Below are 13,155 nucleotides of genomic sequence, written 5' to 3'. Positions count from 1 at the left end.
TTGGGGACCTCTTTATTTCTCTTTTGCACGCTCCTCTCCCTGTGTGAGGACTTAAAACACAGGGCCGAGGTGCCAGAGCATTCCGCGGACCGCAGAGACGGAAAACGGGATTGTTGAACTCGCCCACACGGTCACAGCGGGCTGGCAGCGCCAGGCCCCACGCGAGAGGACAATGTGGCAGCCACGGGGAGGCAGCGGGCCGAGGCGAGGGCCGCCCACCCGCGGGCGGGAGGCCGGGGGAGCCCTCCCGGTGCCCGTCCCCGTCCCGGTCGGTGTCCCCGTCCCGCTCCCGCCGCGCTCCCCTCACGGAGCTCACCCGCCGCCGCCGCCGCCTAGCGGGCCATGCCGCTCCCGGCAGCCCCCGCGCCAACCCGGAAGCGGGCGGGGCGTGGCCATGGCAACGGGGCCTGCCCGCCGTTAACCCCCTCACACCCACACGGGGGTTTTTATTTGTATTTCTTTTTAATTAATATCGCATTTCACATAGTGAAAAAAGGATAAAAGTGCTGCTTGAGGGAAAGGGTGGAACAGGGGTATTCAAAGCCCTCGTAAGGCAGCAGTTGGTCCAGATAATGCTCTGGGGTGGAGGGAGGGAGACAAACATTTTCCCATTCAGCTGAAAAGTCCTTTTCTGCTTTCGGTTTTGCATTTCTTGGTGTGGGTTGCAGGTAAAAGTGTTGCTGCTGAGGTTCCAAACCATTCTGGCACCTTCCTCTTAGGAGGGGGATGAGAGGTCTGGATGGAAATGCATAAAGAGGGAAGGAAACACAGTTAGAGGTTGGCTCATTTATATGACTCAAGTTCAGGCTCATGGGGAGACATTCTAAGTGGTTTCTGAAGAGTTATGTCTCACTTGAATCCAACACATTCAAGAAAGTGAAGGACTAAGAATCCTGTTCTAAGAGTGGGGACAGAAATTTGCACTCACAGCAACATCCAGCTTCAAACTGGATTCTATGATTCTAAATAGTAAAGTGGTGCTGGGCAGAAACATGAGCTCCATTTTCAATAAAACCACCCCTGTCTGCCCACAGAGCTTGGGTTGCTATAGACACCAGTGCAAAAATCCTAAGTGTGACCAGCACAACCTGCACCTGAAAGAGAAAAAAAGGGACCAAATGTCCTTTTGCCACGTTGGAAGCATCTGCTTTGAGATGTACTGGGGAAAAAATGCTTCCTGGAGCAGGCTGGTGATGTCCAAGTGGGATATTCAGGCACAGGCAGGGCAATAAAAGCAACATGGCAGCACAGCAGCCATGGGAGAAGGGGCTGGAAAACCAGGCTGAGCTTTAATGCAGTCAAAAAACACCCAGGAGGTGGGAATTTGGTTTGTTGGAGATCCACAGCCACAGGTGTGGAGTGGGCTCCAGGCAGGCTCACCTTGGGCTGAGAGTCAGCAAACAGTTCCTCCTCCTCCTCAGGATGGAGGGCAGGCTCCTTCCCGGTGGGCTCTGGTGCCCCTCTGCTCCCTGCAGCCTGCCCAGGGCACACACAGCAAGCACTGGGGTCACTGCTGTCACAGCACTTGGAGGAAATCTACATAACCAGAGTTCCAACACCTCTGTTTCATTAACTCACTGACTCTTTCTTATCCATTTCCCCACAATAAAATTTGAGCAAGTGAAGTTCATCCTCTTCACATACCCAGGAACTGGAACTTGAGGACTTGAAGTATTTGCTTCTGGGTTGTGTTTTCCAATGTGTTTTTACAGGAAAAGTGTCAGTTTAAAAAAGCATTAACACTTTTCTGACACAATCCTGCTGGTCAGAAGGTTGGAACAGCCATACTGAGATTTCTGCATCAGCTACACCTTCCTCTGTTACCAAAAACTCCCACCAAGTCTATCACATTCTTTATTAGAGTGAGCACATCTGTTTACTGAAGCCAAAGGCACCACATGCAGATGGTTTCCTCTGCTCCTTCCTTGGGTGCTGGATTGATCCAATCATCCAGTAAAAGCAGCAATGTCAGGCTGCTCAAATCCAAGAACATCCATTAACAGATTTAAAAGCTGCTTGTGGCAGGGAATTATCAGAATCAGAGTATCTTCTGAAGGAGAAGTAAATAAAGACTGTTTGGATTTAGCTTCAGGATTTGCACTCTACTCATTTTTATAATATTAATTTGATTACTAATGGCATGTCACTCCTGGTTTCAGCTCCAGGAGATAACAGGAGCAGGAAAAAGTGGGATTAGAGCTCAGGCAAGTGGACTGCCAAGAGTTCAAGTGCAGGCAAGAGTGGTCTGTCAGACACAGACATTGCAGGAACAAAACAGCACTCAGGGATGCAAGAAAATAAATTTGGCAAAATGGCAAGGCTTGAAAAATTGCTTGAGTCAGTCAGCCCAAAAACCTGTAAGGAACAGAGATCCCAGCACAGGCAGCAGTAGGATTGAGGAGTTGGCTGTTTTTTTCTACCATTCCCACCAGGAGCCACTCAGGGCAGGGGATGCCCTTTGTACAAGGTGCTGAACTGGGACTTGGGGGACACAGAGGTCAGTGGAGAGCTCAGACGATCCTGGACTTTCTTAAACAGCAACAAAAAGTTCTTTATTTCCCAAGATTTGTCCCCAGGGAATCAGGATTATGGCAAGACACTTATCAGCACTTTTAAGCAACAGAGTAATCTAAAGAGTGAGACATTCCTGGCTGGCATTGCCTTTGGCTTCTTTATCCTCTCAACTTTCCTGCTTTCTGCATAGCAGGAGAATCTCTTTTCCCACACCAGGCTGGTGATCAGGTACTAATGTACAGAACCAAGGCAAGGGCACAGCCTGGATTTGGTGGCTGTGAGGAATCCACCTTATCCAAATTTCCATACTGGGGCTAACTTGGAGTGTGTGACCAATCACAGCTAAGCTGCACAGGTCTGACCTCTTCCTAGGTCAATACTTTGCCAAAAAGAACCCTCTGTTTCTGTTCTGAGCATTCCTGGGAGGAGAAAGAGGCAGTTCTACTCAAAAGTAAGGGAGAGATGGATTGGGAAAATGAGATACTAAGCACTGCTGGAAAGAGCAACAACCCAAGAGGGCAGTTAGTCTGCTCCTACAAGGAAAACACATTTCACACAAGAACAGTTTTATAACTTTTTACCAACCTGTGTTGTATTCCACAAGGCACCTTCCCTGCTTGCTTGAGGTGCTCCTGTTTTTTCCTGTTGCACTTCTGGCCACACCAACCTCCTTTTGATGCCTAAGCCATCCTGAGACTTAGTTCTATCCTCTTTCTCCAATAGTGCAATCACCATCTTGATGAGATACAGCTCAATATTTGCAGGGACAAGTTTCCTAATTACCTGAATTTTGGTAGTGTCTTGAAAAAAGAAAATAAATACAACATTGATTAGTTTTTAAGCTTCTTGGCCCTTATTCAGTTCTGCTGAATAACACATTGGTCATCCCTCATTAAAGCACAGGATGGATTAAGGCATGGAAAAGGTAAGAGAATAAAACACTGTATGGGTTTGACTCATAAGATCATGGGATAAATTCCCAGTGTGGTTTCTGAGGATGCTGGTACATACAGGAATACTTTGTCAGGCTGATCTTTTCCCACCAAACATTTGAGTAAATGCAGATTTAAGAGGGATGCCTCAGCCTTTCCCACCTGACTCACCTGAGTTAACTGGAGGATTACGGATAACATCAGTAACGATCTGCTGAACCTCAGGAGTCAATCCTGCTCTCTCCAGGCTGACAGGGAGCCCAGCTTTCACAGCCTGCAGCAGCTGAGTGCCAACCACAGCAAGGGACAGAGACCTGGACTCACTTATAGCCCTCTGGGGAAACAAAGGCAGAAGGCACTGACACGGTGGAAGGGTCTCAAGTGCAACTGAAAACTGGAAACCTGTTCCCAAAAAGCAATCAGTGCCACAAAGCTCCCAAAAACACTGAATTGCTCCTAACAGTTAACTCATTTCTTTTCCAGCTTGCAAGGAAAGTTTTTCTCTTGAAACTATTTCACAGCTTCAGCACAGCATCTTCCCTTGAACTTGAGAGAAGCAGCTGTGGTGGCTCTGACCTTCCCGGGGCCCACACAGCACCCAACACTCATGCAGAACATGGGAAACAGCACCAAACAAATCCCCCTCATTTTCACATGATGGATGAAATTTAAGCTGGAGATCAGAAAAAAAGTTCTTTGCAGAGAGAGTGCTCAGGCATTGGAATGGGCTGCCCAGAGAGGGGGTGGATTCCCCATCCCTGGAGGTTTTTAACCTGAGCTTGGCCGTGGCACTGAGTGCCATGATCTGGTAAAGGGACTGGAGTTGGACCAAGGGTTGGACTTGATGATCTGGGAGGTCTTTTCCAACCTAATCCATTCTATGATTCTGTGGATGTGGCACTGAGTGAGAATCAACCACGTCTTGATCCAACCCCACTGTGATCACCAGCACTCTGTGCCCTGGGCTGGTGATCACAGTGGGGTTGGATCAAGGGTTGGACTTGCTGATCTCAGAGGTCTTTCCCAACCCAATCCATTCTATGATTCCATGTATAATGACACAATCCCTGCACAGGAATAGCCAATTCCAGAGAGAGTGCTCAGGCATTGGAATGGGCTGCCCAGATAAGGGGTGGATTCCCCATCCCTGGAGGTTTTTCAGCTGAGCTTGGCCGTGGCACTGAGTGCCATGATCTGGTAAAGGGACTGGAGTTGGACCAAGGGTTGGACTTGATGATCTCAGAGGGCTTTTCCAACCCAAACTTGTACTTCTTGAGGAGAGATTTCCAGCTGGTGTCTTGTCCTCAAAAAAACAGGTTTTAAACTCATATTCATTTCTCCCCAGGGAATACACACACTGCATTAGGGGATACAGAGCATCAAATTGCCCATTAATAGTTGCACAAGTATTTGTTGTTAATTTGTCCTTAGGAACACTTAAATGAGGGACCATCTGACAAGGTTTACCCTTGGGAGAGGCAAAGCAAAGCTGTTGGTTTTCACAGTAAAAGGCATCCCCAGGGAAGAGCTTACCACAGAGAGGTTTTTCTCTTGAAACAGGATGTATGTGACCTGCTCTGAGGGAGGAAGGACTCTAGCACACTTCCAGGGAGATGCTTCTTTCTGATCTTTAGGTGCAGATGAAGTGAATGTATCAGTCTAAGTGAGATAAAGCAGAATTAAAACAATTATACTGCAGTGACAACTGAGTCACCCTCCCACTGTTTGAAATCATCTGAGTAAGTATCATAAACAGAATCATTCACCTCTCTGGAGTTTGGTTTTGACCCCAACGCCATGTTCTACAGAGCAAAGAGAGAATCCAGATGGACACCCACATATCCCCATCTTAAAACAAGCCTGGGGCTGTCCAAGGGACATGGCAAAGAAAACCAGACAGGAAAACAACGTCCAGGTCATCTTAGGCATAGCTCATTCCCTGTGGAAGTATTTCATGAGAACAAATAGTGGCATTCAGTCTGTTGCTTAGCAGGGGATACTCCCCTATTTGAGCTGAACTTTTTCTCAATGCAGATTTCTTGAAAACAACTGAAAAAACATGAATGTCTTTGGTTCCCACTCCTACATTTCAGGGGTTTTTTTTTGTGAAGCAGAAAGATGATTTGATGGAGTCCAATAGCTGCAGACCAAATCCCACCCTTTAGGCTCCTGCAAAATATCAGATACTTTAAGTTTGTCCTACCTGCAAACCATTTACTTGGCAGAAGTCCTTAATTTCAGCCAGCAGAGGGATCAGCATGGTGGACTTGGCCACAGACACACCATCAATTTTCTTCACATTCTCAACACTTGTAGGCCTGGTTTGGGATGAATAAAGAAACATGAAAATGTCCTATGCCAACACTTGGAAACATCAAGTGTCTGTGAAGGACACACACTTGGAGCACAGACCTATTAATAAGCACTTGAAAATATGATTACTGTACCATCATCTCTGCAACTAATGAAGTTGACTGTTTGCACTTCTGAATCATCAAGCTTGAACAGAGTTAAAGGCTCAAGTTTGCTGCTTAATACTTTGGAGGATGAGCTTACCACAAAACATGTTTATTGGCCTCTGTCTCCCACATAAGCCCCCATCTCTCCCATGCAACAACATCCACATTCCCAAAATATTGTCCAATGCCTTTCAGTAGCTGAGGAAAGCACTTGGGACACTTGATCCACTCTCCCAAGAGCAGCAGAAGGGGATTTGTGACTTGGCTTGCAACCTCCCCAGTTTGTCCAACATATCTGCATGCTGGTTTTACCTTATCCGGGCCATCTCCACCAGGACTTTATTGGTTGCCAGGACAGCTGGAGGAATTTCCTTCTCATTAGCCACCTTCTGTCTGGCAGTCAGCAGCTTGCCATACAGAGCAGTCTGCAGAGAAGGGAGCCAAATTCTCATGAAGCAGCTCTACATCACTCATGGGTATAATTAATACAAGAGGAAAAATTACCACTTCCCTGATCCTTCCATTAATACACAAAAAACCCCTGCAATCCTTTAATTCATCCTAACACATTTCAATTTCTCTTCTAGGACTTGTATTCAAAACAACTCAGTCATTTCAAGAGCTGTCCAAGCCAGCTGCTCCAACACAGGACAACTGTGGTTTGCAGGTTGTCTCAGAGATATTCTTCCTATCCCCACAAAGTTTACCTCTAATTCTTTCTCTCGAGATGAAGCAGCTGCTTCTTGGGGCTTCAGAGGAGATTTCAGTGGTGAACGCCCTGGAACACTAACAAAAAACAGACAAGTGTGAAGGAAGCCTTGCATTAGATCAGTTGATTCATGGACAAAACAAGCTCCACAAAGCACTTGTCTACTCATGACTTGATTCTGAAATGCCAACCCACCCTCCATTTTTGCCCCTGGAGAACATTAGCCCTGGCAAACAGCACTGATAGCCCAAAACCCATCAGTGACAGGGACAGCTGCTCAGCTCCAAGTGGAATCTGCACAGCTCCCAGACTCAGGAACATTTGCCCTTGATTAGACTGCCATGATTACATTGCTGTGAGCAGACAAGCTGGACTATGAGCATCCTCTCCTAAGCACAGTGCACAATTACACCTCATTTGGATTTTAGCTGTCCCCAAAACAATTTATCTTCACATGGCTGCAGTGACAATGATTCATTTAAGTGACACAGCCTCTTTTCCTGTCATCTGCCAGCATCAGAAGAGTGGCCTGAAGGAGGGATCCACTCCAATACAAGGTGCATTTAATCTGAAGCAGCACCATGAGCCAGGAAAACAAATTACTTGCTCAGTTTTTTGCAAAGGGTCATTTGATTTCTTTTGACCTGAGGGAGCCTCAACTTCACCTCAATCTTCTCTAGGCCAGTGCAGAAAGGCAGAGCCCTTAACTGATGGTAAGTATTAAATGGGGTAATAGCTCAAGGTTTTGAAATATCACACAAGTTTTAGGCACTTGTCTTTTTTCAACCCATTAAACATTTTCACAGCCACTTCACAGGCCAATGCTCATTTTAAGGACCACCCTACACGCAGCACTCCCTCCTCACACAGTCAGAATTAGGGAATTCCACTTAAAATTAAGGTACTGTACCTGTTAAGCATGTTATTGCTTCTTGGAGGAGTTTTACCTTGTCTCTCACAGGCAAACATCTCATACAGAGACATCTACAAAAGACCCAGAAGAACAAGACAAATGCTGATTTACCATCTTCTCACTGAGGTTGCTGTTAGCATTAAAATATTAATTCATGACACCTTGATACATTTGCAGGGTTTTTATAGTATCAGCAAGGCTGGATGACAGTGCAGGAGGGCTGTGCTGGTACAGACCTGCTTGCCTGGGGACTGTGTTGCTCCTTTGGTGACTGGGGAGCGCTGCATGGACACCACAGCTGAAGGTTTACTGCTGTAATAGAAATAATTACATTTCATCAAACCAGACCAAGGCATTCCTACAGTCACAATGCCCTTAAAAAACTACCATTTTGCTAAGCAGACTAATTGGAAGTTTTTGGACAAAAACATATTTCATGACAACACTTGCAAGGAAAAAGCCATTAACTCTTTTCTGGTTTGCAGTGAGCACAGAGTTTTCACCATCACTTACTGGTGAAATAAGCTATTTTTTGAATTCTAGAAGACAGAAGCTGAAAGAGCCACAAGTGTGTTAGAAGGCAAAAGAAAACTCGTCCTTTATCATTACCTGATTCATTTCCTAATTAGCAACACTAAGACAATGTAGGAACCAGAAGTGGCTCCTACAGACAGAACTCAAGAGCTGTGTTCTAATATTATTTCTTGTCACAGCAAAGCCCCTGCAACCTCCAGTTCATTACTTCTTCATTTCAAAAGGGCTGATCAGAATCAGCTTTTGCAAGAGGCCAACCCAGCATTGTTTATTCAATTTAACCAGAAGCAAAAGCAAAACTACAGCTTCACATGCTGCCCTGTCCAACCCTGCCATCTCCAAAAGCAGCTTCCAGAGACAGATCTGGTGTTAGTAAGGAAGTGCTCAGGTGCCATAATGACCTTCTGGAAGGTTTCTGCAGATTGAGATCTTCACTGGATTGTAACAGAAGACTTGGCTTGGAGGCAGATCCAGTTTGTGACAGCCAATTTCTCCCCTGTAAGACAAACTGTGTGATTTAGCTACGGATTACTCACAGGAGCACTCAGAGGGTCATTTCACACCCCAAAGTACCTTCTGGGTGAGGGCACAAGTGGTTGCAAACTTGTTGCTAAGCCCTGAGACTTCTCTGAGGAATCCTTCCATGATCAGCTGCTGGCAGAGCAGTTTCCACCAGTTCTCTGGCCATTCTTTCCCACTGCCAAAGAGAGGGTGCCTTCGGAATCGCTCTGGCAGCCGTTGAGAGTTCTGGAATGTTTGGGAGAGTCAGTCAGATTTGCCCAGTCCTTCTGGAATAAAGCTTCCAAAATAACCACCAAACCAAAAACCTGACAAGTGAGGGGCCTCCTCTAACATTCCTGCACTTTCTGCCAAGGCTGTGACAAGATTATGGCTTCCTTGTGCAATAAAACCCCACACCAGCCTACACTTGGGTCCCAGAACTGTTAAAACATCTCCCTTCATCTACGAGGTGGTTACAGGAATGGCCCAGCCATCCACAGCAAAGAATTCAAGTCATCCAGTGCAGTTTGTGTTCAGCCACTTGGGGTCAATCTAACGTTGCAGGAGTTCAAACAGAAGCTGCTACCTATTGTAGTTTTCATTAAAAACAAGCCTATACAGCAGTAAAAACAACTTAACAAGTCTTGTTTAAATCCCAGGACATGAGTACTAAGCCAGAAGCAAGTTCATTTCAGATGTCTGCTCTATTCCTCTTCCTCCAGCCTTCATTGCAAAGTGATTTTTCTGTTTGCTTTTTAAAACATTCATCTCTCAGCAAGAAGTCAGGCTCTCAAAAAAGCTGATTAGTTGCTGTCTGATGCCTTTTCATACCCCTGAACTCAGGGTTCAAATAATATTTCAGCCCAGAAAAGGCTATTCTTTTTTTTAGGCAGTAAAAGGCTATTCTGGATTTCCAGAGTAAATTTGGCATAAGCTTCACTTATCCAGTGATTTAAATGAACAATCAAGACCACATTCAAATATGTTACAGAATACTCTCCTAGACACTTCAGTGCCAGTAAGTAACTTAAATTTCTTACTAGAAAGCTAAAAACAGGACATAATTTACACAGTTTTATGAAGTATTACAGACCATTCTTTTTCTCCTCAGTTTGTGAACATAAGTGATTCTGCTCTCATTCTTTCTCCAGTGAGTTCCTTACTTAGTATATCAAACAAATTTTCAGCAAACATATACAGAAATGCTTTATATTCATTCTAGTATCCTACTTCTCACCTCACTGCTCCCAGTCAGCCAGCAGCACAAAGCCACAGTGCAGGCAATCATTTGCTTTACTCAACCATAAGCCAGCTATTTTTAAGCTGTTAAGATGATTATTCTTCATTCTGAAAAGGCTGTTTCTCTCAAGATAATGAAAATTATGCACTTCCATAAAAAACTTAGAGGACTATCATGTTGTTTGTTGCATGGGAAGTGGTGCTGAGCAGCTCCACAGAGTCTCTCTCTCTAAACATCCATTTCTCCAAGAAAAAGGGGATAGACACATGGATTGTATCCATGTATTGTTTGGTGTATCAAGAGGGACACTGTAACAGCCCCTCCACTCTCAGGGCACACCCAAGGAGCTGGTCTGGCACTTACAGAGCCTCGGAGAAGCAGAATGGGCATTCTGGTCCCAAACTTCTCTTCCAGGGCACTCACTGCAGACAGCAGCTGGTGAGCTTGCTCCCCAAAATCCTGCAAGCCACCTTCAGAGTCACTGGGGGCTGTAAGACAGGAGCCTCTGAAGGAACAAAGACAGACAAGTTAATACATATATCAAGTCCCCTTTCCCTTGTTCCAAATATTACTGATAACTAAAGGAAATAGTGATGGACTTAGTCTGACACATTCAGTCCTAGTACTCTACACTTAGGCATGATTTATATCAATGTAGCTTGAAGTGCCTCAGCTGCCCAGCCCAACAACAAGCAGCTCTTCGTGGTACCTGCTGTGACAGAGCAGTCTCAGCAATCTTCTGAATTGAGTATTTAAATATTTGGACTGTTTCAGGCATGCACAACATACTGCACCTAATAGCAAATAGATTTTTGTCTGTTGCTTTAAGAAAACAAAAGGAAAAAAATTAATGCCTTTATTAGTGACTGGAAGAACCCATTGAAAAATTACTGGCACAAATCACTTCCAAGGAGACCAAGCAAAGTGATCTATTTCAAGTGATTGCAGTTCTGCAGCACAAATTCACCATCTGGCTCATTATTGGCACAGCAACACGACTGCAAAGATGGAAATGATGATCTCTTCAATTCTCCTTTAGTTACAGCAGAGGCCAAGCAAAGATATCCTAATCCTTGACACACTGAAGCACAGCTGAATTGATAGCAATTTTCCAGAAGGCAACACAGCACATCTTGTCTTAGATCAAAAAGCATCAGGCTACCAGGAAGAACAAGGAATCCTTGACTACAACTTGAGGGAAAGCTTTGTTGTAACTACAGAAGAAATTGAGAAACGTGTTTCTGCTCATAACTCTGGGACTACTGACCCCCTGAATTCCCTTCAGCACTTCCATGAGATAATTATCAAGGCTAAAAGAACACAAGTCAGCACGTGCTGTAACAGGAGAGCAGCTCCCTCGACACTGGGGCAATTTAGCCTTAGACACACTGGTACCACACACCATTTGCAAATGTTTTGTTTTGGGATTAATTACCTAATAGGGCTTAAACTGATTAATAAAAGTGTCTCAGTTTCAGAGCATTGCTCTATATCCTTATAGGAACTGCCATCCTGCTCCCTTTCCAGGCTTTCCCCCAGCCTGACTTGGAGCTTACAGCTTGCTCAACTCATTAGCAAAAGGTGAGAGTTGTTCCAAAATACACCTCGGGCTGAACATCTGCAAGATCAGATGCATAAAAGCCAATTCTTTTAGATAATTTGCCTTGCAAGTCAGTCTGAGAGAACACAACCTCTGGTATCAGTGTTCAGGGAGGAAAGCTTACCTGGCCCTGCAATTATCACAGCATTCTTCTGTGCCCATGATGCCAGAGGAAGCCTTTCGGAGCTGTTTGTCTTCAAAATGAGACAGGATGATTCTACCCAAGGGAATGGAAGGAATTCAATAAAGACCAAGAATTTACACATGAAATTTACTGCAGAAAACAGAGTCGAAATCAGCATCATTAATTAATTCACCAGGGAACTAATTATTTGGCTTTGATTCCTCTGAAGAAAAAGTTTGGGTTTTTTGAAGTAAATCAGGAAACACTTGATGGATGGCTGTAAGTGTGCTGAAGGTTGTACTTTTGATACTACTTTATTAATAGAGAACAGAGTGTTCTGTGCTTGTAGAACACACGGAGTGTAAGATGCCTTCCGGCTCCAGGCTCCAGCTGTGCCCCAGTCCCAGCAGCTCCTCTCAGAGCTGCCTGAAGTGCCCAAGCCTTGAACAGGAGCCAGCACTCACTTCCTCCTGCAGCTGTTGGACGTGAGGTACTTCTCCATTTTGGCCAACATCTTCAGTTTGTACAACCGGAACGTCTCGTTGTGGATCTCGTTCAGGAGGCGCCTGTTGGGAGAAGTGAAGGGCCTTAAATACTCACCACCACTCACACCAAAAATGAAATAACCAGGAACAGTTAGAAAATACCCTCCACAAAAACCAGCCCCAAGCTGCCTGCCTGCTTCTCCACAGCCCTGATCCTGCTCAGAAAAGCACTTTTTTCACATTCTTCTAAGTGTTATTCTATCAGAATATCAACTTCTTCCAACCACACAGGCTACTGAACTTTGGAGATCCACACCAAAAGGCACCAAGGAGGGGTCAAAGGGCAGAGGGCACTGAGAGCCTTTTAACTGTCCAATCTCTGGCAATTAGTCATCAGTTCCACTTCCACATTCCAACACATGCTGGGATATTGTCACTCTTAAGACCCTCAGAGGTGGCATCTTAGGACACATCTACCTGCTGCCTCATTTAATATCCTTCACAGTAACCACTGGAAGCATCCAAGTGAGACAGTAACATGGGACTGTGGGATGGGAATATGGAGCACTCTTTCTGGCCATGCCCTGAGCTGCTGCACGAGCCAAACCCAAACCACCCGCCCCAATGGCATCCCAACCTGTCCTGTTGTGCCAAATGACCTGCCTGCAGTGCTTTACCTGTTACAAGCCAGGTCTGTGGCAGCCCACAGCACGTGGCAGGAGGCGGGCAGCCCATCCCTGCCAGCTCTGCCAATCTCCTGGTAATAGGATTCCATCTCCTTGGGCGCACCGTAGTGGATCACCAGCCGGATATCTGCCTTGTTGATGCCCATCCCAAAGGCCACCGTGGCCACAACGCACTGCAAAACAAGAGGCCTCGTGCTGAAGGTTAAGGGAGCACAAAGAACATGCCTGGATTAGTGTTCACACTCTTGGAGACAACGTGTTGCTGCAGACTCAAAATTCAGATTAAATTACAGACTCACAAGTGGCCACCTTAAGTCTGATCTTGGCCAGAGCACAGCCATGGGATTATAAACATGAAGGGTGAAGTTCTGGGGCAAATGCAGGACTGTTTTCAAGTAGCTGTTCTCAAAAGGTACAGAATGTACTGTGAGAAAATGCAACAGATCTCAGGATAAAAG

The 13,155-nt window shown here is 45.5% G+C and overlaps 1 protein-coding gene across 2 annotated transcripts in view; it reads right to left on the bottom strand.

Moving 5' to 3' along the window:
• Positions 1–464: 464 nt before the first annotated feature.
• Positions 465–13,155, bottom strand: part of WRN (WRN RecQ like helicase) — a 33,306-nt gene continuing 20,615 nt past the window's right edge. Inside the window, exons 20-35 of one of the 2 annotated variants that reach the window (XM_071555375.1) lie at positions 12,689–12,870; positions 11,991–12,092; positions 11,527–11,619; positions 10,166–10,307; positions 8,635–8,808; positions 8,463–8,557; positions 7,764–7,839; positions 7,525–7,598; positions 6,613–6,691; positions 6,218–6,330; positions 5,650–5,764; positions 4,980–5,105; positions 3,618–3,780; positions 3,100–3,314; positions 1,381–1,476; positions 465–735 (exon numbers count right to left, since the gene is read on the bottom strand). In XM_071555375.1, coding sequence (XP_071411476.1) covers positions 613–735; positions 1,381–1,476; positions 3,100–3,314; positions 3,618–3,780; positions 4,980–5,105; positions 5,650–5,764; positions 6,218–6,330; positions 6,613–6,691; positions 7,525–7,598; positions 7,764–7,839; positions 8,463–8,557; positions 8,635–8,808; positions 10,166–10,307; positions 11,527–11,619; positions 11,991–12,092; positions 12,689–12,870 — 1,968 coding nt within the window. In that variant the 3' untranslated portion in view covers positions 465–612. The remainder of the gene's footprint in view (positions 736–1,380; positions 1,477–3,099; positions 3,315–3,617; positions 3,781–4,979; positions 5,106–5,649; positions 5,765–6,217; positions 6,331–6,612; positions 6,692–7,524; positions 7,599–7,763; positions 7,840–8,462; positions 8,558–8,634; positions 8,809–10,165; positions 10,308–11,526; positions 11,620–11,990; positions 12,093–12,688; positions 12,871–13,155) is intronic. The other variant, XM_071555376.1, reaches the window with a different exon arrangement.

This window comes from Pithys albifrons, chromosome 5 (assembly GCF_047495875.1).
Source record: "Pithys albifrons albifrons isolate INPA30051 chromosome 5, PitAlb_v1, whole genome shotgun sequence".
Lineage (NCBI taxonomy): Eukaryota > Metazoa > Chordata > Aves > Passeriformes > Thamnophilidae > Pithys > Pithys albifrons.
Note: the sequence above shows the minus strand (reverse complement) of the source record. Positions and strands in the feature narration are given on the sequence as shown.